We start from the raw sequence: 27,327 nt of genomic DNA, 5'->3' as shown, positions 1-27,327 counted from the left end.
GAGTGAGCGTCTTTGCGGACTAGGTCCGGCGGCCAAAAGGTTAAGTAAATGTAGTTTACGTACTACTAGCGACATCTAGTTTTATACACTAGGAAACTATACTAATTGACTGCAAAAAGTCCTTCAAATCCACACACTTTATCCTATTTAACCCTTTCTGTCTGCAAACACCATTCAACCCTTTCGCTGCCTCCTCTAACTTCTCATTAGAGTACGGTTCGCCATTGGTCGCGAAGACGATTTCGATGACTTCTTTGTATAACTTTACGGTGAAGGTGAAGAGATGCTTGAAGCGCTGATTCAGGAATAAAGGATGACATGACAAAGAGAAAACCGCATTAAATGCATTGATTTTTTAATTATACTTATATTTACAATAACAATTTGATTTAAGTAAATGTAGTTTACGTACTACTAGCGACATCTAGTTTTATACACTAGGAAACTATACTAATTGACTGCAAAAAGTCCTTCAAATCCACACACTTTATCCTATTTAACCCTTTCTGTCTGCAAACACCATTCAACCCTTTCGCTGCCTCCTCTAACTTATCATTAGAGTACGCTTCGCCATTGGTCGCGAAGACGATTTCGTTGACCTCTTCGTATAGCTTCACGGTGACGAGGTGCGTGAAGTGTTGTCTGAGGGTTTGTATGATGGAGTCGTGAAGTGCGTTGTCTCGGCAGACGAGATTGAGGATGAAGTGGCCTGGAAAAGGTTTGTATATAAATAATAAGTGCGAATCGGACTCGCGCACGAAAGGAGTACTGGACGGTGGACGCTGTTTCTGCGACATATGTTATCAGTTAACTGAATAGGGAATATTAGGCAACGCTCTGCGTAGGTGGCACCACTAGCACATACAGTAAACAAACCTCATTGACATCATCTATGACACATCATCCGTCACTAGGTCAATCACAAGGCCTACCATGAAACACGACAATCGAAAGTTCGGTTTCTACCTCTCTTGCTTATTCGATCGATAGAGGCAGATAAAGAAATTTCGATTTTCGCGTTTCGCGGTAGGCCACCTGTAAACAAGCCTTGGTGCATCAATGTCATAGTGAAAACTTATCAAAAACTGTTTATGGCCTAGTATGCACTAATTTAAGGTTTACTAATTTTGTTTAGTAAACCTTAAATTACTTAGATAATTCATTAATTAGATATGGTTTACTAAACAAATTAGTGCTGCACTCTGGCGGCAGAACATTGCAGTAATACTCCCTAGACAGCTAGAGTTACCATATAATGTACGAGGCGATACAGCGATATCTACTTCGGCTGTCAGATTCTACGATTTTTTCTTAGACATAACGTAACCTTAGAGTATTTAGTAACTGGAGATGTCAGCGCTGTAATTTTCTATACGAAACAGTCAACCGATAATTGCGGGGGAGAGGACGTCAAATGTATTGCTATTTCTACATGAATACGTAACGTACAGATAGCCATGTCAGTCCATACAAAAGTTTGCACAATTGTGCAAGTTTTTCAGCAGAGGGGTAAGCTCTTAATGGTCACTCCAGTTATTAAATGCTCTAAGAACGTAACGCACGTAATTCTCTGGTAAATAATGAAATCTCACCGTCATTAGTAAGTATTCGCTTGACCCTCGCTAGTTGCTCGTCGTGTAGGAACTGTCTCGGCGGACATGACAGGCCCACCGTCCTGTCCTTGCTGTCCATGTCAAACATCACCACTGAGTACTGGGCGCCTGGAACGGTAAATACAGTGGATAAATAAATGTTGCTATTTACCCGCACTAGTGCGAGCTCCTGACGACACTCCTCGACGAGTGAAACATGTCGAGCGGTTTCGACTTCAATACGTAGGTGACCCGTTTTTAATAAGTATATTTTATAGTACATATGGGGCTACTTTACCGCCCCAAGGCGGGATTAAGGACAATACGTACCTATGTCAAAAAAATTAAGGAGCATATCGTCGGGTGACAAGCAAAAGTCACTAAGTGCCACCACAAGTTCATAGCCATATATCAGGCGTGGCTCACTCCGCGATTTCGTCGCTTTGCTACAGGCACAGGGCGGACACGCCATACATCGAAAATCATTTGCGTTTATATGTGTGCACGGCACGTCTGTACACGCGTCATTGTGTGAGTAAGTGGCTTAGGGCTGACTCGTGCGGCGCGCGGGGAAGGCGAAGCCGAGGTTTGCCGAGGCCGGCCGAAGGACACGACGAGCGGCCCGCTGCGTTGCATAATTCGACCGAAATACGTAAAAAAACAAAATATAGGTTTATGCTTAACAAAATATAGGTTTATGTTTTATTTCGCTCCAATTGTTGAATTGGGTTTGTCAGTTTATAGTCCTACACGTACTTGGACTTTCAACACGCCATTATTAAATGTACCTTATTGTTGATGCCTATTGATTATTTTATATAACATTTTAAGAAATAATTATGTAAATTATTTCTTAAATTCTTAAAATTAAATTAAAAATCAAACGCGAATGTCCAGCGACCAACAAGTTATTTTTTGTGAAAAGAGTGTTAAACTAAAAATAAAACATTTACGAGAAATATCTGTGTAGAAGGTCTAGTTACCTTAGGTACTTTAAATATTAAATATTGGCTTAACATTCACAAATTCAACGAACGGGTTTTAATTCATATGATATTATTATTTTTACACAAAAGTATAGCCTTATTTACTGATACATATTTCGTCTCTTTGGAAAACTATATTATTATTGATTTCTACAATAAGTAGGTATCCGTACTACCCGTACATCGCACAATACACCGGCATTTTGAACGTTGCGTCATCGCGTCGCGGCGTCGCTAGCCGAACTGAGCGTACGTCAGGAGTCCGTCAGAACTCAGTCGCGGGGCGAGGTAATCCGAGTCGGGGCGGGGCGGTGCGTGTCCGTTCTGTATGATAATACTATTACTTATTCTGTGCTACAGGTAGCTAAAAGTACATCCGTTTCGCCCCAATTTTGGAGAAAGCCATAAGCCGCGCGTGGCGCTGTCGCCACCTAGCGGCCATATCTGTGCTGATCGTAACAGACGAGTTTTGTTAGAGAGCGAGTCTTCTGTACCTAGTACTATTATTTATTCTGTGACCATATTAGTACTAAAAACTCGATTATTGTTTATAGTTCGTTTTTTTAGCATTAGAAATATGGTAAACAATCTTGATGTGTCTTTTCATTGAAAAACATATCTTAAAAATAAGATACGGCAAATATGTAACAATTATGAATCTAATACGATCATATATATTCTTCTGCGTTCATAAGTAATAGTTTTTGATTTTTAAAAAGCGTTTTTCAATTAAAAGATATGTAAAGATCGCTTACCTTCTTGCAAGTTCTTTCTAATGCTAAAAAAAACGAACTATATATTTTATTTAGTAATTAGTGACTTTTGCTTGTCACCTGACGATATGTACTGTCAAACGTTGTGCGAATAGGTCATTTACAGTTCGTGTCGATTTAAAAAACTCCTTTCGGTCGTGTTTAAAAATTCGCCACTCCTTGCGAATTTCCTATTTTTCGCACTTGTATCGTAAATAACTATAGTAATGTCTGAGTGTCACAAGTTTTGTTATAAAAATACCTTTTTCAGCCTCGTCCTTCAAAAAGTCGACGCCATCTTTGATTTCCACCTTCATCCCTTCATCCAGCTTCAGCTCAAAATGATCCTTCGCGATCTCCAGCATGCTCGGGTCAATCTCCACGGCGGTCACTTCGTTTCCGAAGCACTTTCTTAAGAACATGCACAGTCCCCCCCCTCCGAGGCCGAAGACGGCCATTTTGGGGGGGTTGAGGTAGGCGCCGACGCACATGAAGGAGTGGTAGGAGGAGATGTGGCCGAAGTCGACCACTAGTTTGGTTTTGTTCTTCTTTTTCACTGTAATTAAAATGAGAACACATTATCATAACAAAAATCACAATTGTATTCTAATTGTATTATGTTTTTTTTTTCTTTGTTCAAAACGTCTTTTGATGAGGCACACAGATAAAGAAATAAATAAATGTTGTTGTTTTGTGGTGACTTATTACTCTTATTAGTGTTTTGTTAAGGGAACATCATTGTCATCACACAAATAAATGCCCTTACCAAGATTCGAACCCTTGACCATCGGCTTCATAGGCAGGGTCATTACTCACTAGGCCAGACCAGTCGTCAAAACACACACAGACATACGGGTCAGCAACGCGCATGTAAGACCTCTGGAGTTACAGGCGTCCATAGGCTACGGAGACTGTTTACCACGAACGTAGCATAAAAAAAAGTAAAATAAAAGTGTAAGTACTTACTAGATTTGAGCTTAGCCTCGCTCTGCACCAGAAACTGGTTGTCCATGAACACGAGCCGGCGGTACGGTACGCCATTTATGTCGACATCCTCTATCACGTAGTCTCCGGACACTCTCGAGTAGAGTATCTACCTAGAGTGGAGTAGTAAATATTTATCAGAATATGTATATTATAAAAGCGTACTTACTAGATTTGAGCTTAGCCTCGCTCTGCACCAGAAACTGGTTGTCCATGAACACGAGCCGGCGGTACGGGACGCCATCTAAGTATGTCTACATCCTCTATCACGTAGTCTCCGGACACTCTCGAGTAGAGTATCTACCTAGAGTGGAGTAGTAAATATTTATCAGAATATGTATGTCATAAAAACGTACTTACTAGATTTTAGCTTAGCCTCGCTCTGCACCAGAAACTGGTTGTCCATGAACACGAGCCGGCGGTACGGGACGCCGTCTATGTCGACATCTTCTATCACATAGTCGCCGGAGAGTTTGGAGGAGCCGGAGTGGACGGTGACGCGGCTGCCGACATCGCTGCCGAGCGAGAGGAACGGGATCTGGAACATTATAATAACACTTCATTTCCAATTGGGGGGGGGGGGGGGGGGGGCTAGACATCGGATGATGGTAGCATGACGTAGGAGGAATCATTATTGAAAATGTTAGATACCTGTCCACTGAAACAGAATGCGCTAATTCTTCTTTAACGGCGTCGAGGTTGCTGAAGGTATGTCCGCGACGCAACACGGCGACCACCAGCCTCGCGAAGCGGGCCGAGTCTTGGAGTTGGCCACAACTTTGAGGGGTTCCGAACTTACCCAAATTTCCCCCGTGTTTTATCGCTAGTACAATGGTTTGTGTTCCTAAGAATGATTTCTCAAAATACCAACGTATGATTTCTACCAAGGCACCGCTCGCTGTAGTCGGGACTTTTAATAGGTGGTTGATTCCTAAATAATCAAGGTAAAGCCACGGTCAGGATGGGAAAAGGCGTAGATCAAGAAATGAAATCATTATTGAAAATGTTAGATACCTGTCCACTGAAACCATGCGGTATCAGCATCTTAGCAGAATGAGCTAATTCTTCTTTAACGGCGTCGAGGTTGCTGAAGGTATGTCCGCGACGCAACACGGCGACCACCAGTCTCGCGAAGCGGGCCGAGTCTTGGAGTTGACGCCGACCTGCAGGGGTTCCAAAGAGCCAGTCGGATTCCCTGAAAAAAATAAGCATTTAGGTTTTTTTCAAGCTTCGCCATTTTCATTAGTAGACTATAAAGAAAAGTTTTTGAAAGTCGATTAAAAATGTGACGACTAGAAACTCGACAAGTCCCCTCGTATTTGTACATCGAGCTGCAAAATTGCATCTTCTTTATGAATGAATCCAAATGGATTTATAAATATAAAGTGGCCTTGCAATTCTACGGCTGGGCGTTTACCTATAACTCTTATAAAAAAAACCGGGCAAGTGCGAGTCGGACTCGCGCACGACTTTATTTTATTCTGTTTTTTGTATTTGTTGTTATAGCGGCAACAGAAATACATCATCTGTGAAAATTTCAACTGTCTATCTATCATGGTTCGTGAAATACAGCCTGGTGACAGACGGACGGACGGACGGACAGCAGAGCCTTAGTAATAGGGTCCCGTTTTACCCTTTGGGTACGGAACCCTAATAAGTTTCTAGGAATATAATAGGGTTCCTAATTCACAAGCGTAATATTTGCCCTGGCTCTTAGATACGAGGATAAAGACAAATCGTATGATACACATTCATCGAAATCTACTACGGTTTAATAGAATACACGACACATGTCGATTTGTCGAACACTAAGGGCCATTTGCACCATTCACTAACCCGGGTTTAACCGGTTAAACCTGGAGTTACCGTGGTTACCAGTATACCAGTACAATTTGATACTGGGTTAACGGTTTATCCGGTTAACCCTGGGTTAGTGGAATGGTGCAAGTATGTATCTTAGACTAACTCATAACCCTTCCTTTTGGCATTGAAATGGCAATGCATAATTTTAAGATGCGTCATATTTTGCTAAAGCATCGGCGGCGGCGTGAAATTGGATTGTTTACCGAAAAGTTAAAAACATGTTTATGGAATTTACGAGAAAAAAAGCGAAGAATAACATGTTTATTCTGTTGCACATCTGTAGGCGTGATCATTCATGTTTATGACGCGAGCCGTCATATTTGGACGCGGTCATATTTTAGACCAGACTGGGCCCCGAAATAGACAGACTTAGACAAATTAGGCTATTCATCTTCCAGATATGAGGTGTTTTCACCTCGACATATATTTTATATAAATGGATCGGTACCGGTGAATACCGGTGTTGTTTTTAGGGTTCTGTACCTCAACAGGTAAAAACGGAACGTCTGTCTGTCTGACAATTCCCCCCCCCCCCTCTTTATCTCCGTAAGTACTGGGTCTAAAATTTTGAAATAAAAACACAAAATAGTTCTTTACTTAGTGTTTGATCCGACCCCTACAGGTTTTTAAAAAACATTTCATTACGTTCCACATAAAAAAATACATTGTTAAAAATTGAGTAATGTACGGAACCCTTGGGACACGAGTCCGACTCGCACTTGACCGGTTTTTTACCCGATTAACGTAAAGGCAAGGGTAAGTGTATTATATTAGGAGTAGTAATAGTAAAACACTATTGCACAAAACAAGTATGTACATAAGTACATAACAAAGAGAGAATACAATAAATGTGTACAATTTTTGTAGTTCGTTTTTTTAGCATTAGAAAGAACTTGCAAGAAGGTAAGCGATCTTGACATGTCTTTTAATTGAAAAACGCTTTTTAAAAATCAAAAACTTATAAAGCAGAAGAATACAAATGATCGAATTTGATTCATAATTGTTACATATTTGCCGTAACTTATTTTTAAAATGTGTTTTTCAATTAAAAGACACGTCAAGATTGTTTACCTTATTTCTAATGCTAAAAATAAACGAACTATAGGTATGTAGGTAGTAGGTAAGGACTGTATCGTTTGTTATGAATACAACTTTACTTAGCCGTTTTTTCTGGTATTATATTTTTATTAAAAAATTACACATATAGTTTAATTAGTGCTTTAATAATAAGTAACATTTCGTCCTGGGAGATCACGTAAAGCATATGGTTTGGACAATATTTACCCAGTCCTCCCGAATAACTACAACGATTTTGGACAAATACTACAAGAAAATTTACGGTTTGCGAACAAGACGAGATATTACACAAAAAAAATCGTACTATGTAAACAGCAATTACATATGATTCGTAAAGCGAAACATCTGGGCATAGTCTAATCATTTCTTTTAGTTGGAAAAAAAGTTTTGGATCTGTGCTTGGTGGCCTTTTAGAGAATATGGCATGTTACTTACGACAACCCCGACTTTGGTATACAATATAACCATCATGGAGCGTTTCTATCGACCTGTTCTAGCCATGGTTCAACGCCATGAATGTCCGTTAGGCTTTGGATTTCGGTAGATTCTTTAAGCTGTTTCCCTCATTTCGCTGGCGTCAGAAATTGACGGGAATCCAAAATGTTGCATAAAAAGTCGTTTTCATGTAAAGATAAAAATTCACCACATTTATTCTGTGGATGTTCAATTGAGCAATCATGAAAAGGACACTTAGATGGCATATTTTGGCAGCATATTAACCTTTTGTTTCTTTAAATCGGACCAAGGAATCGGTGAAATAGTCTCAAATTAAGCTCGATAGGCTTGTCCGAATTACATTTGCTAGACGGTATTAAAATCATCATAAAGTCCCTAAAATAAAATAAATGTAAAACCTTCTTATATCAGATATGGCTTAAAAATACCCCCAGATTATACCTTAAGAACATATTAATACAAAATAATACACACGTCAACAGTTAGACCAGGTTTTATCTGTATTTAAAATAAACGATACAGTCCTTACTAGAGAAAATTCCCCAATAATTATAATTGGAAATCTATTTTTGTAGGCTAAAACCCCAATGAAAATGTTCCCTTTCAGGGGGGAAAATGTGATAGGTCAAATCGTATTCTGGCAATTGAGGGACGCTCTAAGTGCTACGCACGCACTAAGGGATAATGTGCAATGTTTGAGATTTAAAAATAAAAATTATCAATTAAAAATTAAAATGTAATAAAAAAAAAGGAAAATTGAAAAAATTTAATCAACATTACGTATGGGATTCCGCATCAGACTGAAAGGTTACCTACTCTTTCTAAAAAATATTGCGCTTTAAAACTAAATGCAATTAATTATATTAAGATTGTCTTGTACCTACCTGTAAATCCTTTGAATTACTAAAATTAAAAATAATCTATCTACTTAATACTCACTGCTATTAATAATATAAACTGGATTTTAAAAATATATTAGCTTGGCAAATTTGTGACGAATACTCCTTAATTTTCCTCAGTAAGAAAAAACATCCACAAAAAATATGAATACACTGGCAAGGTGTTTCGATAGGGAAGAACTGGAACGTACTGGAGTGTTAAACCGCACAACACATATTATATTGGATGCAGGCCTACTACCGCGAAAATCGAAATTCGCTAATCGCGGGCATCTTTCTCTTTTACTCCAACTAAGACGTAATTAAAGTAACAGAGAAAGATGCCCGCAATTTGCGGACTTCGGTTTTCGCGGTAGACCCCGGTTTACGCGTCAGTACGATACGCTAAGGGCCCTTACACATGTGGACTACCTAATGTTGTCGTTATTTTCATAACGACAACATTTGGTTTTTAGGGTTACCCATGGGTAAAATCGGGACCTTAATTACTCCGCTGTCCGTCCGTCTGTCCGTCTGTCTGTCTATAGCCAGGCTGTATCTCATGAACCGTGATAGCCTAGGCAGTTGAAATTTTCACAGATGACGTATTTCTGTTGCCGAACAACAAATACGAAAAACAGAATATAATAAATATTTAAATGAGGCTCCCATACAACAAACGTGATTTTTTGCCGTTTTTAGTAATGGTACGGAACCCTTCGTGCGCGAGTACGACTCAATTCCCACACAAACATATGAGAAGCTTTCTGAAAATTTTCCATGTGGCAATTTCGCAATTTCGGAAACTTTCCGACGGCACATATCAGTAAATAAAGCCCTACATTTGCATCTAAATCGAAAGAGCTTTAAACTAGACTTAGGGCCAGTTGCACCAACCACATTTGACAGACTGATCAACGTCAGCCGGTGCGCCCCGGCACTTCACTATGAAACTTTCCATACATAAAAATTTAGCGAACTCTTTAACAGTTTGGTGCAACCGACCCTTATATCGACCGGGATATGAACCGTGATTACCTTTCCCCCTTCCTTCCTTCTTTTCCTTCCCTTTTTTTCCTTGTTTACTTTTTTTCTTTATGATATCCCAATCGATACAAGTCTAGTGAAACCATCCGAGAATCATTCAAAACTGTTGAGCTTCAAAATTCGTAGATCTCGACGAAAGATCGTATGAAAGGGGCCTTAAACCACCTACATCAGGTGTAAACACTAGTGAGATCACGGGGCGTGTTGCCCGTAGGCGCGTCTGGCAACGAGCCAGCTCTCCTACAAACATAACCTAAAAATATTGCGCAGGACTTCGCGTAAACAATCGGAACTACGGAAACAGGCCGGTCTCAGAACCGAAACGACATATGCAGGAGCGCATTTTGAAATTTGGCGCCCCGGGCCAATACGTTTCGCCGCCCCAGAAGTTAAGGAAGAAAAACAAAATGCAATCCGCCAGGTGTGGCATATATACCGCCCCTGGGGGTTGGCGCCCCGGGCCATGCCCCGGATGGCCCTAGGGTAAATACTCGTACGCGCAAATACGGACCTATGTAAAAAAACGGGTGAGTGTCGTTGAACACTCGTTTGGAACGAAATTAAGAAAGGCTGTTGTTCGACAAACACATCCCTCACTACGCATCCTCGCCCATCTCTGGCAAAAACGCAGCCTTACATACACATTTGTTATTAATAATAAATGGTGGTCGCTGTCAGCGTCGAGCCAGGCGCGGCTCACTCCGCGATTTCGTCGCTTTGCTACAGGTAGATAAAAGTACATCTGCGTTCCACCCCAATTTTGGGGAAAGCCATGTAAGCCGCGCGTGGCGCTGTCGCCACCTAGCGGCCATATCTGTGCTGATCGTAACAGACGCGTTTTGTTAGAGAGTGAGTCTTCTGTACCTAGTACAATTATTTATTCTGTGGCCCAATTTCATGACTGCAGCGCAAGATTTCTTAGTCATGAGCATGATATGGTAAGGTAGGTAAGGGACTACGGTAGGTAAGGATTATATTAGTTATAAGCTCGATATGGTAAGGGACGAGTTACCGTCTTGGGTTTGAACCCTAGAACTGGAACTCTGTTCTAAAATAAAAGCAGGAAGAGCTAAGCTAGAGTCGGACTACGCTAAGTTTTCATGCCAAATGCTTTAGTCCGTTTTTTTAGCATTAGAAAGAAGGTAAGCGATCTTGACGTGTTTTTATTATAAAACACTTTTTAAAAATAAATCACAGCAAATAAGTAACAATTATAAATCAGATACGATTATTTACATACTTTTGCTTTCATAAGTACTTAATATAAACCAATTTTTAAAAGCGCATTTCAATAAAAAGACACGTCAAGATTGTTTACCTTTTTTCTAATGCTAAAAAAACGAACTACACATCAAGATGGAGCTGCTTATGCATAGTGTCTTAAAGCACATTGTATGGCGGTTGGCGTCAGCGTCGAGCGTACGTTCCTTGACCCTCCAGAGATCTCTTTTTCCCTAGTCCACTTACGCTCTTTAGTAACTAATAAGCATTTTTATTTAGGTACAAAGCGTATTTTTGTAGCAGCTATTTCTGTGAACATATTTTGATAGTGTTGAGCAAATTATATGCGGTAGAGTGGGCGTAAAGTAAACAAGATTTGCTGCTCCGATATATCTGATGATATCGGAGCCGCCGAGGTGTCCAAAAATATCTGAACACGCACTCTTACCGCCTTGACAATAGAAGTGTGTTCAGATATTTGTGGGCACCTTGGCCGCTCCGATCAAGTAAGATAAAAATAAAAATTTAATAGTTCTTAGACCTCTAAAATTAATATTGGCGGCTTTTTAAGGATCCTAAAATTGGTGATTCACAAACCTGCCCTGCGGGACGATGAACACGGCATATTTGTTGACGGCCTGGGATCGCTTCTGGTCGACCACGTAGAGAGTGTAACGCGGGGAGTCGTTGCCGGGCTGCATCAGGTCCAGAGACACCTGGAAACATGTCTTACTTATATATCTGTACTTTTGTTTCGGTTAAGTATTTTTTTTAATCCTATTAAATAAATAAATAAAATATAGTATAAGTAAGTACTAGCAGTCGCCTTGTGTCACCGCCTCAATTTCGGGCAGACAGCGCTGAAAATCAGCGCTGAAACCACGCAGTAATGGCGGGGCTTCCAGCACATTAGCTGAGACTGTCCTATTGTCACGTAACTCACGTAGATGTAATTGAGCTTATTTATACATACAGTATGTTTCTGACCCTCATGGTCAGCTTTAAATCCAGGGCTTGATTTGACTTGCTAAACTGAGTAACTTTTACTATAGGACCAACCCTAAAATCGGGGAATTTTTTTTGGCTTTTCCATAGAAAACGTTGACATCTGATCAGCCAAAATGTATGAACAAGTAATTATTTCTTGGGATTTCGGGGTTGGTGGCCTAATAAAAGTAGCTCAGTTTAGCGAGTAGAATGGAGCCCTGGATTTAAAGCCCCGTGGTCAGACACACCCTGTATACTCTCTAGGTTAAGTATAGCTTAAGAGTGTAAAAATAATTGTAGTTTATAATCTTTGGTGGCAATGAATGATTTATCTTCCGATGTGTCGGAAGCCGGTGGTGCTCGAAGGATTTATCTATCTATCTATCATATCTGGAGTGGCAAAAATATACCGTCAACTTTAAAGGGACACTGCATTGGAGTGTCTGCCACTTTGTGACCTAAATTGAGATTGTCATAAACTGAATATCTATGTACAGTCACCATCATATTCGGAGCGGCCGAGGTCTAGGTCGTCAAGGTCTCTATATCAGGGCCTGGCGCTGTCCTCCAGTCCATTTATAAGAAAACCCTAAAAATAATGTCATTCATTTTGGAAATATCTCCTGTAGAATAGAACCTAGTAAAGTAGGTATAAATTAAATGCATAACATTGTGTTACTAATACGACAGTGAGATGAGAGGACAGCCAAGGGGCTCATTTAGACGGTGCGAGAACTCGCATGCGAGTTTCATTACAATGATCGTCGACTGAATTTATGTAACCTCAATGAACGAAAATCGCATGCGAGTTCGCGCGTCGTCTAAATGAGCCCTACTCTGCATATAGCTAGACATAGACCTTGAAGTAACAAGGCGGCGTGGCACCAAAGTCGTCATAGGAATTTGAAGTAAAAGATATCATCACATCATTTAATTTATACTTATGAGGTAAGGAGTCTCAACTTGAGACTAATTGTATTCTGTTTATAGAGCCTCACGAGCGTGAGGCTACAAAAAATTGAGTTAGACTCATTTGAGTGTTCCCCTCCACGGAAATCTTTAGTAAAAGGCGAAAGATTTATTCGTTTTGAAGGGAAACCAGAGTAACAACGCTAAGCTGAGCGGCGGACCCAACCAAATCGGGAAAAATCTTAACAGCGCGAACTAACTTCGCGGAGCGCTACGTGATGGCGCCATCTATGGGAATAAGGCGAAACTAATCGAAACTCTATGTGAAAACGCCATCTATGAGAATAGTGCAGAACTAACAATGGATGTCGTCGACCATGCAGATGTTTATTTTTTTTACCCGACTAATGGAAAGCAGGAGTTATGATTTACGCAGTTTATGTGTTTAGATATATTATATTCTAGTTGTTCCAAGTATATGTCGGGATTTAAGATCTCTTGATACTGAATGAATGATTTGATTCATTTTTATGGCACCGGTTATAACAACTACTTACATATGAAACCAATTGTAGTTTGTTTATTATAAAATTGAATCTTGGTGCCCTAACCTAGCTAGGTAATTCAAAATAGATAGGTAACATGTTGAGGGGGTTTGCCTCACGGCGCCCCTCTTTACTGTACGGCGACCAGGGGCCGCAGCGACAGTTTGGGATCACCAGTAACAGAGATCGGACAAAGTTGAGACCTAATTACCTCTTCATCATCAAGGCTAGTTTTGGCTAGACCATTGGTCACAAATGCTGTGTCCTGTACAGATTTGATGCACTCCCGGAGCTCCTCAGCCGTCTTTAGGCGCAGCATCTTGTCTCCGGCCAGGCATACCTCTGCTATCTGAAATGTAAGTTATTTTATTCAATCTAGGTTGCAGTAGCCTCATCAGAGCTGTTATATTCAAAGTCGTACACTTAGATTTTTATTAAAATTTTGATATTTTTAAGTTATTTCTGCTCGGAATCACAAGCTCTTTTGATCGTAATAGGACAAAAAAAATGGCTCATATTTTTTCATATATTTTTCTATCCTTCCATTATGTTACCGTCATAAAAATGGTAACGGAATGAAAATAAAAATCTTCTGACACTATTTCTGCTAATAGGACTGAAAGAGCTTGTATTTTTCAGAAGAACATAAAAATATCCAATTAAAAAAGATAATAATGGCCCATCCCATAGTGTTATTAGTGTTGTGTTTTAACATAAAACCAAACATTTATGAAGTAGCCGATAGAATCAAACTCTTGAAAAAAAACCAAGAAGCTTACCAATTGTGGCATTGCCTTAAACTTTGTAACAATTACAACAAATACAGGCAAAGTGGTTCCATCTCCATTTTCTGCATTTTTCTCCTCCGCCTCATGGCATCTCACAACCCTAAACATCCAGGATTTATCACAGAAAGTTGCCAGCAACTTATTTAAAATGTGACTTTGCAGCAAAGATATACAAACAAATCGACCTCCAAGCTTCAAAACTCTTTTTATCTCGCTAAAGTACTTGTCTATGGTCTCATTTGTTTCTTTAGAATCATCAGGCATGAGCGCGTCTAGGGTTCCCTTATCTAAAACAACATTAAACTCCTCATTTTGAAAAGTAGTGTTCAGTGCATCCATGCAAAGGTATTTCATCTTAGTTCTCTGTGCGTGGATGTTGTTCATTTGCTTTATAACGACTTCTGAGACGTCAATGTTGGTAATGTTTGTGAACCCAACATCGTAAAGATCAGCACTGAGACTCGAGTTACCACATCCGGTTATAAGAATGTTATCAGTCTGTTTCATGTACTTGTGCAGGTGTGAACACAGTTCTAGGTACTCGCCATACCTAGAAATTAGAACAATAACTTCAAACAAATCAGGATGAAAATGTGTAGAAATTGATCCTGAAACCTTTCATATTATAACCTACCATTCAAATGCTTTGTTGCCGCGTTTCTTAAAAAACTTATTCCAGTAATCTTTCTCACAGAATTCCTTGTGGCTTTTAGGTAGTAAATTCATTTTTATATGTAGCTTTCCAGTGAAATACGGGGAGAAAGACTCACAGATTAATAATATGTAGCTAGCTACAGATGGGACAGTGCCCTTGTGTTAGTTCCCTTTACTGCAGTTGTGGCGCTGTTAACTTTTCTAATCTGTGGCACTTATTTGACAGACTAGACTAGGGATTTCAAGAATGGAACTTATCGATATCGATATTCTTTAGTGTTGTGACTACGATAAAAAATACGATGAATGACAGGAGGGTCTTTAAAAAATACTTTCAAAAAGGAGAATAAAAATAAAACTAGAGAAGGAATGTGTTTATACAATATTTATTTTCAATCTTTTGTTGCTTTTTGTCGCAAACGATGCGCTTTGTACTTTTTATAAGCAGTAACATGCAAAGTATGCATTTTTAAAATATATTTTTCTTCAATTTTGCCGTTTAAAATTCTGTTGATGATATTACACCAGTTGTGTACCTGCAATCGTATTATTAAAGTCATAAAATATTTTTTTATTAATATTTTATGACTTTTGCACCCCAGCCAAGACAAGTCGCAGCGTGATTTTATTAAAGCAATAATATTCTTTTTAATATTATTTGAATGGCATGCCGCGTTTAAATAATTGTGTATTATTTGGGCACATTCCCTATACAAACATACTATTCTCGAATTTGGGTAATTCAAATTGGCATTTTTCAATCTCTTGTACTCCCTATGTTTAATGTATTCATGGATCCCTTGCTTTTCTTCTGTTGTATAACTTTTTGCACATTCATTACAGTTTGCTTTTTTTGTTATTTTTCGGCATATGTATCCCGCCGTATACGCGGACGTTTGGACGTTCATTCTTTCAGTTACAATTTCTCTATAATTAATTTTGTCCTGATGGGACAAGGGGACTGAAGACGATGACGGCGTATTTAAATTTCTGGGCCAGTTTTCTTTCTCATCCTGAGGTGATGTTGTCAAGAACAGATTACCTAAATTAATTAGGGTTTCGCCGTCATCGTCTTCACAGTTCATTGATGTGGACTGTGGAGCCAAGATATTTGAGAGGACTATAGATTTAAAAGAATATATAAAAGTGTTTGCGTCGGGATTTACATTTCTGTAATTAATTGCTCTTATACGACCAAAGAAGTTTTCGATCGGATCCTGATTGACAAAACGAGGGTAAAAGTATTTTACTTTGTATGTAGAAAATAATATTTTTGACAATCCAAGGAAACTTTTTAATGTGGTTATCCACCCTTCCAAGCACGGAACGCGTACATGCCTTGGCTGGCCATTACGTATCGCCAGTTTGCTGTGACGGTCTAAAAATGACATACTTTGCAATGTTCTTATAGCATTTAGCCAAAAATCCTTATGGCTTGAAGTTTCTTTGACGGCACATCTGAGTTTGCCTTTGCCTTGGCCTGGCGATCCATTGACGCTGTCAAAAAGCTCGTCAAAAAACAAGACGACCGCAGCTGTCGTCTCCATCGTCTCTTGTGGACTATTCACTCGTTTGTCTGAAAGAATAAATTGGTATCTACAATGATGCTAATAAAACATATTATGTAAAATACAACTATGTTATAAGTAATGGGCGGACGACGGATGCAATATACATCAAAATCATGTTGTATTATTTAAACCAATTTTAATTACGTATATCGTTTGACATGATTTTGACGTATATTGCATCCGTCGTCCGCCCATTAGTTATAAGGTAAATGTACTGGTGCTCGACGCGGTCCCAGTACATGTCATCTTGAAACTTAAGTTATTGTCAATAGAGGTGACAGCAGGGTGTCATCTATTGGGCATTAGCATGTCGAGCACTAGTATGTTTACCTTACTTAGATTTTATAAACATGCTATGCAAATAATGCATGGCATGGCATTATTATTAATATCTGCAATGTCCTGCCGCCAGCAGCACTAGCACAAACTGTAAACCATAGAGTATTTTATATTATAGTCGTACAGTCAGCAGCAATAGTTGCTAAGCGGGTGACTTGACAACTATGTAAACAAAAGTCACTAGTAAATTGACATACAGAGACAATTTCAGTATGGCGGTTTGTTTACATAGTGAGCAAGTTGCATTGAATGACACTTTACAAAATGATCTTGACGCGACTTTATTGTTAAGAGAATAAGAGCGCGTCAAGGTAATTTTGAACACCTCGCCCGCTTAGCAACTTCTGCTGCTGACTGTACTATACCGTAAACACTTATTTGACAAGTTTTCACAGATTATTTGTTACGAATAAATATGGCATGATGCATCAAGGAGGTTTGTTTACTGTTTGTGCTAATGACGCCCCCTACGAAGATTTTTGCGTTATATGCCCTGGGTTCTCTTATTTATCGCCGAAAATGGTATGGCCGATTATCACTTCCCAACTCACGTTTGGCGGAATTTTATTTCGCCGAATTTTCATTTCCAAACTTATCAAATGTTTTTTTTTTTATTTGCCAACCGCACAGTTACCAACTAAACGTTTGGTCTGTGTTTTATAATGTCAATTTTCAAAATGCCAACTTTCATGTCGTAGAATGTTTTAGTTGGCATAATATACACTTAGTTGTTTCTTGTCTACCAATTGTTTCATTTGGTCAGACTGTGCCAAAGGGGGGCCGTTTTGTAGGAATAACTTTTCTCTAAAATAACCCCGAAGACTAAGGCGCCTTAGTCTTCTAACCTAACCATATCCAAGTCGGCTCTGCCCAGGAAGGTCTTGCTCGCTCGCTTCGCTAGCTCGCTGCCACTGGCTTCAAATATTAAAATATACATTATAAAAAGTCGTACAACTCGGCCATTTTTGATTTTTTGGGATGTATCTTTTTCTTATTTGTAACTTGCCTAATGTATGAAAAGCGAACTGTAGCTTCAACGAAACGTTATTCGTCCAAGAGTTGTTCGACCAAGTGAAAGATTTGACAAATGATAAGTCTCCCAAAAGTTTAGAGGCGTTATAATAATCTGCTTTACAATAATGCTACCAATTGAAACGTTGTCATACAAAAATTTGCTAATCGTTAGTTGTCAAAGTGAAACGTCGGCGAAATGTTGGTTGGCAAATGAAATTCCGCCAAAAATAGTTCTGCGAAAAGGCAGAACACCTATGCCCTGCCCTGTTACTAAGTAACCAAATTAACATAAAGACGGCTTCTTAACTATACTATAAATATGTGAAATAAATAATGAAGCTAGTTGTGTATGTAAGTGGAAACATGTCACACAGTCACAAGTATGCATAGGACATAGCATTACTATAGTACTAGCGAGCAGCCCCGGCTTCGGACGGGTTATACAAAACCTAAACATTTTTAACCTTCGTCAAAAGTCATTCTTCAATCAAATCGTCAATCAGTGATTCTTAGATAAGATTATCAACAGAGTATTGATAGGTGAAAACCGCATGAAAACCAAACATACATACTGACAGACGCGGCGGGGGACTTTGTTTTGTTACTGATTTTTCAAATAGGATACCTACAGATGTCAACTTAATACAATTTTACAAGATGACAGCTATCACCATACTCAAGCATTCAAAAGTTAGGATTAGGACTAAAACCCACACCATGAGTCACTGACAGTGTCTAAACAGACATACAGGGTGTCCCAGAAATCGACGTCAAGCCGTAAACGGATGATAGACCAAGTCATAACAGTTATCATAAAAATACAAAAAAAAAAATCCAACTCATGTTCTTTAAAAATTATGGTCACTTTAAAAATTCACTAAAAAATCCACAACCTGTAATGGTTCTTTAACTCTTGTTACTACAAATTCCATAATTTATTCTAATTTTTTTATTATTGTGTAATCTTGAATAATTACAGGGTGTGGATTTTTTAGAGAATTTTTAAAGTGACCATAATTTTTAAAGAACATGAGTTGGATTTTTTTTTGTATTTTTATGATAACTGTTATGACTTGGTCTATCATCCGTTTACGGCTTGACGTCGAATTCTGGGACACCCTGTATATGCTAATGTCAATGTAATTTACTTTCTATACATCTCGCTCGCACTAACACGCGAGTACGAGCGAGATGCATAGAAAGTAAGTTAACGTTTATGTCAGTACCAAACTGGTGGTAGGCACATAGTTCCGTCTGTGCATGATGTTTTCAAATGCGTCGTTTTCTAGCAAAATATGTCACATAGTCGACTTTAAGAGAAGATAACTTTTAATAGGCACAATTTATCCCTAATTCTTATAAAAACTTTTTGTCGATATAATAAAATAAAGTTGTTCAAATACTTAAATATAACTTGGTAGTTGGTAGACTTACGAACACTGTCGGTAAATTTCAGCATTGCAGCAGTTCGGGCGCTTAAAACTTGTGCCGCCATTTTCACTTTCATCTTTTTTATCTTCTTTGGGTCTACGTGATCTGCCGTCAGTCTCGGTAGCGCTCTAGTGTGGCCGCCTTGCATATCCGTGTCGTACACATATAAAATGTCCTTCCACGACGCCGTTTTCCCATTGAAGATAATATCCTTGTCCAGGAAATTGTTCCGGATTGATTTTAATAAATGTGGTGGGTCATGAAATATAAATAAATCATGTCCAGCTACATGTACTGTATCTGAAAAGAATGAAAATAAGGTTAGAGTGAGAACCATAATCTGTGGGTTTTTAATCTCACTGTGAATTTAGAATCCATTTTACGAAGTTATTATAACGGTAAAACTAACTTGCTCTTAAGACGAAAGTGGAAGACCCTTTCGAAATTGCATTTTCATACAAACGTAGAACTCATCTTCCTCTCTGAATATTAACATTATTGAAAATATTCTGATATAATTTGTTGTACATATTAAGTATCAACCACACCCATGCCCCTATGTTTGATTTTTTTATTATTGGTATAAGAGTTAGGACTGTTAGATAGGTACATATTTAAAAAAAATTATGAAATCTGTTTTTCGCTCCTACTTTTTATAACAATCAAATCATCAAAAAAGTCAAACGTAGGAGGCCATAGCTTTCCTTAATATATACCAAATTATGTAAAAATATTTTCCACAATGTCAATATCTAGAGAGGAAAATGGGGACTATGTTTGTATGAAGAAACAACCGTCCCCTTTCCTCTTAATGCAATAGGTTTTTGACGATATTCATTGCCAAAGAAAACAAACAGCCTATTGTAAGACTAAAATTTAGATAAAACCCACCACATGGTCTTTCTTCGGGTGTTTGTAGTCGAGCGGTTGTAGCTTGAAGATTTTTAAAACATGACCGGAATGTTGAACCCTGATCACACACTAGGGCAAGAGGTATCAGGCCAGCCTCAGAAAGCCTTGGAATGATTTCTTTTAATATCCTTTCCAAATCTGGTGCAGAGACAGTTCCGGCACAAAAATAATAGACTATGCTTTGTCTCCACGATGAGCAAATGCCTCTAACCATAAAGACAAGAGCGTGGTCGGCAAATTTTTGCTTGCGTTCTCCCGCTATTTCTTCGAAGCCGTTTATAACATCTTTATTCTCGTTGTATATCAGATGTGGCGTCAATGCTACTTCATCAAACACCAATGAACACAATCTCTTTGACGTCTCCCAGTTTTTCGTGCTCTGTTTAATGTGATCAAAGACTTTTTCATTTATTCCACATTCGAATACAATTTTTTGCGACAGACGTGCTAATGTTCTTTTCGTCGGTAAAGCAAAAATATTTTCTAATAATTTATATCCCTTGGGACTTTGCTTCATCAACGCGAGCGCGAATAATTTGTCTTGAAAAGTAAATTTTCTTGCCATTTTGTTTTTTCTTGCAAGTCTCAGTTGCATTAACAAAAAGGCCTTAGCCTTTTTGTTAAGTTTTTCAAAATCCTGAAGAATATCTAGGCTTGCATATTCATGTGCACTTTGGAGCCTTTCCGCTGCTGGTTGACCGAGACTCTCTGCAGCGATTTGTTTCGTCTTTTTTATGTAGCGTCGAGTTTTTGAGTTAAACTCTCGTACTGACGAAGTATCTGAAATAAATTTAATTAATTAATTATTTCCATATCTATAGAAAGGTGTTACTTAGGTATATTCAAAAATATTATTGATAGCTCGAATGATGAACAATAATTTTAACTAGAAATTTGATATGTCCAACTTTTTATTATTGATACTAGCTTTAAATTTCGACTATTCTTGCAATAGTTATCTGACTTACGTCAATTACGTCATACTACCTATACTATCGACACCATTTAAAAAACTCAATAAAGTTGCGTTGTTTTATTACAGAGATCATATGTCCACCTTCAGTCACCATCATCGGGCCAGCTTAATGGTTCAGTTGACGTCAAATATATGTTTCCATTTTTCGGTTCCGGGTTCAAATCCTGGTAAGGACATTTGATTTGTGAGTTCATCACAAATATTCGCTGCTGAGTTACGGATGTTTTCTATGTATTTAAGTATTTATCTATATCTAACTATTATTATACATATAATTGTCGTCTAGTATCCACAACACATTGCAATCCTTATTGAGCATACTCTTGATAGATTTGTGTAAGATTGATGTTCATATTTTTTTTATTGCCCTTACCGGGATACCGGGATTCGAACCCATGACCATCGGCTTCACAGGCAGGGTCACTACCCACTAGGCCACACCGGTCGTCCAATTATTATCAATTGTCATATTATAAACTGAAATAAATGTCATATACTAAGAAAAAGTGACCAAGGCCTCCAGTGCCCCAGGCTGGAATCGAACCAGCGTCCTCTGCTATCGCGGCAGGTGCCTGAACCACTCGGCCACCGGGGTCACAGAGACGTTAGTCAAATTTTCCAAGTATATGCACTTTTTTACTGAAGGCTTGTGGCGCCCCCACATAAAATATTTCCTGGAAATAATTTAATTTGTTCAAATACTTCATTGAATTGTCATATTGTTATTAAATACTTATATGGAAATGGATTGAAACACACACCTTTCGTGGTAAGTTGCTTTGACGTGTGGGCCAACGGGGCACTCGTGGACTCTTTGCTGGTGACAGTGTCTGACAATTTGTCAGCGACATGTTGTTCTGAAAAAGGCAGAATATTTAATGATTTTTTTGTTCGGTACCTATTAAAATTTAGATATCCTTGTTGCTAACGCTAACTAGCGCACGGTAGTGTTTGGTAAATTGTATAGGCAAATGCACATTTGTGTAAAGTATTTGATATCATAGTATTGCCAACGTCTTAGGCTGCGCTTCCAACAGAGATGTACTTGTCATGTACCAATAGGAACACTTCATTTACCTATCCTCGCTCAGCACAGCACTAATGGATACAGCCCAGCGTGCAGCGGAGAGAGATTTTTGTACATACAACAAAACAAGAGAGGCCTCCCCGCACCCTGCTTGGTTATTTGAAAAGATCTCGCTACACACCCGCGCTACGAATTCACGCACCGCTCAGCTTCCCTAATTTGACTTCAAATATAGTTTGAAAACACACCTGCGGAAATATGTTCCTCGGAGAATTGAGTTATACCAGTGACATTGTACTGATGGGTGATGTCCATCAATGGCTTTCTGGAGCAAGAGAGTCCTGAAAAAGATGAAAGATGTATTAAGTACCAGTACCTACAAAGTTCTCGACAAGAAACATACAATAACAATACTCTTTATTGCACACCTCACCAAACTCGTAGTTTACAATAAATGTACAGTAATATAAACAAAGACAATAGAGGCAACAACAGGCGGTCTTATCGCTTAAGAGCGATCTCTTCCAGACAACCTTTGGGTATCGGAGACAATAGAATTAGAATATACGGTAGGTGGCGCAAAGAAAAAAATATGAAAAGTCGAATTGAATAAATATCGTAAAATATATAATTTGTTGCTAATCCATCATTAAGAAAAAAGTAAACAATAAAAGAGGCCTCAACAGAGTATTGTTTAACTAAGTGTCAAATTAAAATACCTTAGGGGATATGAAAAGTATAATACTTCTCTGTTAATTTATTTAAATTTTCGTTCACACATTACCTAAAATTTATGTCAATACTAACCTTTAATGCTATATTTAGCAGTGAGTGTTGTTGACTGTACTGTAGACGGAGAAACTGGGTGGTGTTCTTGTAAAGAGACGTCAGCTGCAAAAGTAGTTTCACGTTTATATAAAATGTTCATCATTGAATCATAGTGTAAAGCATTTGTTATTATAGTGGCAACCGCAATACATCCTCTGTGAAAATTTCAACTGGCTAGCTATCACGGTTCATGAGATACAGCCTGGTGACAGACAGACGGACAGAGGGATCTTAGTAACAGGGTACGGAAGCCTAAAATCTGGCTCCAGCTCGGTGCCTTGTGGCAAGGTGCCAAGAAGGCTGGCAGCACTGCCGCGCTGGACGGCAATGCCAATGCTTTGCGCGAGGTAAGAGCCAGCTCTTCTGTCACCCGTCGCCTCCACGAGGCGCATCGCCAGCTATTTGAAAATGCTGTGGGCGCCAGGTCCCCACGGTTAGGTAAATAGAATAATGAGGTAAATTCTCAGTATTTTTTTTCAAACCCAAAACTGAAAATACTGACCTTCAACGCTATGTACAGTAGTGACTGTTGTTGACTGCACTGTCGAAGGAGAAACTGGGTGTTGATGTTCTTGTAAAGAAACATCAGCTGAAAAATAAGGTAAATACTTATATCCAAATTTTCAATGAATGAGAGTGTAAGAAATTATTATATTACTATCACAGTTACACTATCACTGCCATACGGGTTACAGAAATAAAAAATTATACTTGTATTTCCGAAAAATAAGCGCGGAACCGCTGGTGGCCTAGCGTAGCGGTAAGAGCGTGCGACTTGCAATCCGGAGGCCACGGGTTCAAACCCCGGCTCGTACCAATGAGTTTGTCGAAACTTTTGTACGAAATATCATTTGATATTTACCAGTCGCTTTTCGGTGAAGGAAAGCATCGTAAGGAAACCAGACTAATTCCAATAAGGCCTAGTTTACCCTCTGGGTTGGAAGGTCAGATGGCAGTCGCTTTCGTCAAAATTAGTGCCTTCACCAATTGTTGCGATTAGAGTACTAAGGACAATTATCAATCTTTTTACAAGCTTTAATTAACCTGCAATATATGAGACTATGCTTGTACAGGTCAAATCTTGCAAGTTAAATTTGACCCACTTCCCGGTTTTTCAATACCATAGTACCGTAGTAAATTGGATAACAATTTGACAATGCAACATTATGGTATATATCATCGAGCTGATCTGATGATGGACACAGGAGGTGGCCATAGGAACACTGTAATAAAACATCGCAACCTAATCATGTTTGAATTTGTTAGAATTGTCTCGATATATATGTACTAATTACTTGTTGGAAAAAACCTGTCAAGTGCGAGTCGGACTCGCGTTCCAAGGATTCCGTACATTACCCAATTTTTAATAATGTATTTTTTTATGTGGAACGTGAATGAAATGTCTTTAAAAACCCTTAGGGGTCGGATCAAAAACTAAGTAATTAAATCCGACTCACCCTTGACTGCACATTTCTAATAGGTTTTCCTGTCATCTATAGAAAGGTAAAGAACTATTTTGTGTATTTTTTTAATGTTATAACTTGTAGTTTCGGAAATAAAAGGGGGAATGGTCGGACAGACAGACAGACAGACAGACGCACAAGTGATCCTATAAGGGTTCCGTTTTTTCCTTTTGAGGTACGGAACCCTAAAAAAGTACAGTCAGCTGTAAAAGCACAAATGAAATGTATCAAAAATGAAATTTTTGACAGAATACTTATTTCAACCCAAAACTTAAACGGCTGATAATAATATACTGACCTTCAATTTCAAGCCTAGCAGGTACTGTTGTTGACTGTGTTATTACTGGAGAAACTGAGTGTTGAACCTCTTGTAAAGAGACATCAGCTGCAAGAGAAATTTAACATAATATTAATAATATTTATGATGATGTCCATAATATAACTAAATAATGTACAAATTCACGATATTGTACTGTACTATGTACAGTCTAATAAATAAATAAGACCGACAACCTTAATACAAAGCCGCGAGAATCGTAATTTTTTGTAGATGACATATATTATTATTAAATTTTTTAGTTATTTGTGTATGAAATCTGTCGCATACTGCTTATAATTCAACACATAAAATTGCATGGAGTATCTTACATGTAACTGGAATCACAACATCATATTATATGATTGATGAATTAGGTGTAGATAAGTGTATTGTACCAGTTTTGTCACCAGTGCCAGCTACATTGCATAATACACATCACATATATAAACAGAAAACAAAACTAAAAAAAGTCCTGGCTCCGGCCCACATAAAAAAAATTGCAATAAATCTTAAAGTTGTCATTATCAAAACCAATGTGGTGGACTATTAATATGAAACATATTATATAAACTGAAAGACCACACTGATCATAGCCATATGAGTTTCAGTAATTGTTATGACTAAACTCTCTTTTTGTAGACAAAAGTTTATGTGCAAAAGAAAATGTATTCTCACCTTCATTAGGTTTAGGTGCGGCAGCCTCTTGACTCGTAGAAGGAAGTGCATAAAGATGTTCATGTAAATGAACATCACCTGCAAAATATATGATGATAATATAGGCCATCTAGTAATTTTTGTGTGATTGATGTAATTGGTGTGTTCGGGTGATGGGTCAAGCTGGGTGGGCTGCATGCAAACATCAGTCTACCAATAAGACGGATGTATGCGCGCCCACCAAGCTTGGTATAAGCTGATTATCCATACGTCCATACTAATATTATAAATGCCAAAGTGTGTCTCTCTGTTACCTCTTCTAGCTTAAACCGCTGAACCGATTTGGGCAAAATTTTATATAAAGAGACAGGACGTAGAATAGTTTTTTCAATCAGCATCATCATAGACAAAGTCACGGACAGAAGCTAGTGTCAACTGTCAGATATGTACAAGAGTCAATATCAGTGTGTGTTCATCCCACTCGCAATGCATGTGTATGAATGTATGTTTGGGTCAAACCTTGCAAGCTAAATTAGACCCACTCCCTATTATACAATTGAGTTGAAACTTCATATCTATACGTAATTTGGGTGACAATGCAATATGATGGTACCATCAAGCAACATTTTCATATGATGTTTTTCTGTTGGGTTGGAGTGTTCCCGGTACTGGTTTTCTATACAAATACAGTACCAGAACCGGTAAGTCCCGGTTCTCGCCGTACAAGTATGGGAGCCCAATATCATTGAAAACTAAATATGTCCAACTGCTGAGCACAGTCTCCTCCCAGTGTGTAACAGGACATTAAATTATAGTTCTCAAGCTAGCCAAAATACAGACAAATTAGCAAGCTAAATAATTGTCCACATAAGTACCTGGCATGCCCATGAGTGTTGCTGGTACTTGATGCACTGCAGTATCATCTCCTTCTTGATTTGTGCAGTAGTTATGTTCATTGAGAACATTGTATTCTGAAATATACACAAAAATAAGTTAATGAAATATTTCTTATTTGTTGTGCGACAAAAATACCACGAGTGTAATATGCAGAGGTTATTTATTATTTTAAGCGTAAATTAAAATACCACGCTGATAAAATCATATTGCTAGATAATAACATAATAATATATTTAGCAAAAATACCATGACATAAATAAAAATAGTGTTACATACTAATAATTTTAATACAAACTTACCTTCAGAAGAGAGTGGGACGCCGTGAATAAATTCCTTTTCTGTGAAAAGGCAGGGGTAAGAATAACGAATTCTTGACCCTTGGCTAAACTGAGTTTCGTCGAAATGTTTCTGACAAACACGTTTAGTCATTAGCTGACCCTTTGACAGTCCAAGTAAATGTGGATTAACTGGAACCAGAAACGACATCCACAAATTTCGCAAATTGTCGTTCATGGGCATGCAAAATAGTCTGTGTGTGGCACTTGTTGATTCACAACCGAGAACACAACACTTTAACGGTGCCATATTCGGCAGCCGCAAGGAAGTCAACTCAACCAAGACGGGAGGAGGACAATTGTATTGCAAACTAGAGGAGGGTGGCTTCTCAGGGTACTCAACTCAACCAAGACGGGAGGAGGACACAAGATTAGCAGTGCTCGACTCAAAGTTTACAAAACAACTGAAAGTGAGAATTGTCAAATTCAATTTTTTTCAATTGACACTGTTGACAGATGTTGACAGCTAAAGACCACAGATTACGTAAAACAGGGTGCGATACTAGCGCTAATACTACAGTGATGGAACTAAAGTTGTCAGACCCCTGGAAAGACTGCACGCACAACACGAGTTAGTATTTTTGTTTTCCTGTCAATCTGACAATTGAAGTGACATGGTCTGCAGTGTTGCCAACTCGGATTTTGAAAAGATGCTAGACTAATGTCTAGATTATGCCAGAATTATGCCAAGGTTTTTTGAAACATGCTAAAATGTCATTTGAAAATATACACACTTAAAATAATGTGGTGTCTAAAAATTTTTACTATTTAATTTGTTATCATTCTAATTTACTATAATAATAATGTATGACGATAATTATG

General features: G+C 38.4%; 1 protein-coding gene and 1 non-coding gene across 4 annotated transcripts; both read right to left on the bottom strand.

Annotated features, from left to right (window-relative positions):
* Positions 1 to 50: 50 nt before the first annotated feature.
* LOC134663511 (eEF1A lysine and N-terminal methyltransferase homolog) lies at positions 51 to 25,701 on the bottom strand. 3 transcript variants are annotated; one of them, XM_063519899.1, is made up of 12 exons: positions 21,744 to 22,228; positions 19,986 to 20,786; positions 19,098 to 19,394; positions 14,720 to 16,315; positions 14,077 to 14,635; positions 13,509 to 13,646; positions 11,454 to 11,572; positions 5,329 to 5,509; positions 4,675 to 4,852; positions 3,593 to 3,886; positions 1,593 to 1,721; positions 51 to 709 (listed from the first exon to the last, which is right to left on the bottom strand). In XM_063519899.1, exons 4-12 carry the CDS (start codon positions 14,809 to 14,811, stop codon positions 438 to 440), a joined length of 1,962 nt encoding a protein of 653 aa, XP_063375969.1. In that variant the 5' UTR covers positions 14,812 to 16,315; positions 19,098 to 19,394; positions 19,986 to 20,786; positions 21,744 to 22,228; the 3' UTR covers positions 51 to 437. The 3 variants fall into 3 exon arrangements, with proteins under 3 accessions (XP_063375969.1, XP_063375966.1, XP_063375968.1); XM_063519896.1 differs by lacking the exons at positions 51 to 709; positions 1,593 to 1,721; positions 3,593 to 3,886; ... (3 more) ...; positions 13,509 to 13,646; positions 14,077 to 14,635 and adding exons at positions 23,340 to 23,426; positions 25,295 to 25,701 and having other exon boundaries at positions 15,112 to 16,315; positions 21,744 to 22,350; XM_063519898.1 differs by lacking the exons at positions 51 to 709; positions 1,593 to 1,721; positions 3,593 to 3,886; ... (3 more) ...; positions 13,509 to 13,646; positions 14,077 to 14,635 and adding exons at positions 23,340 to 23,426; positions 24,599 to 24,639 and having other exon boundaries at positions 15,112 to 16,315; positions 21,744 to 22,900.
* LOC134664203 (U5 spliceosomal RNA) lies at positions 12,834 to 12,950 on the bottom strand. Its single transcript, XR_010098230.1, has one exon. It is a non-coding gene; the product is annotated as a U5 spliceosomal RNA (small nuclear RNA).
* Positions 25,702 to 27,327: the final 1,626 nt, after the last annotated feature.

Source organism: Cydia fagiglandana, chromosome 4 (assembly GCF_963556715.1).
Source record: "Cydia fagiglandana chromosome 4, ilCydFagi1.1, whole genome shotgun sequence".
Taxonomy (NCBI): Eukaryota; Metazoa; Arthropoda; class Insecta; order Lepidoptera; family Tortricidae; genus Cydia; species Cydia fagiglandana.
The sequence above is the reverse complement of the archived record's forward strand: the minus strand, read 5'-3'. Positions and strand labels throughout refer to the sequence as shown.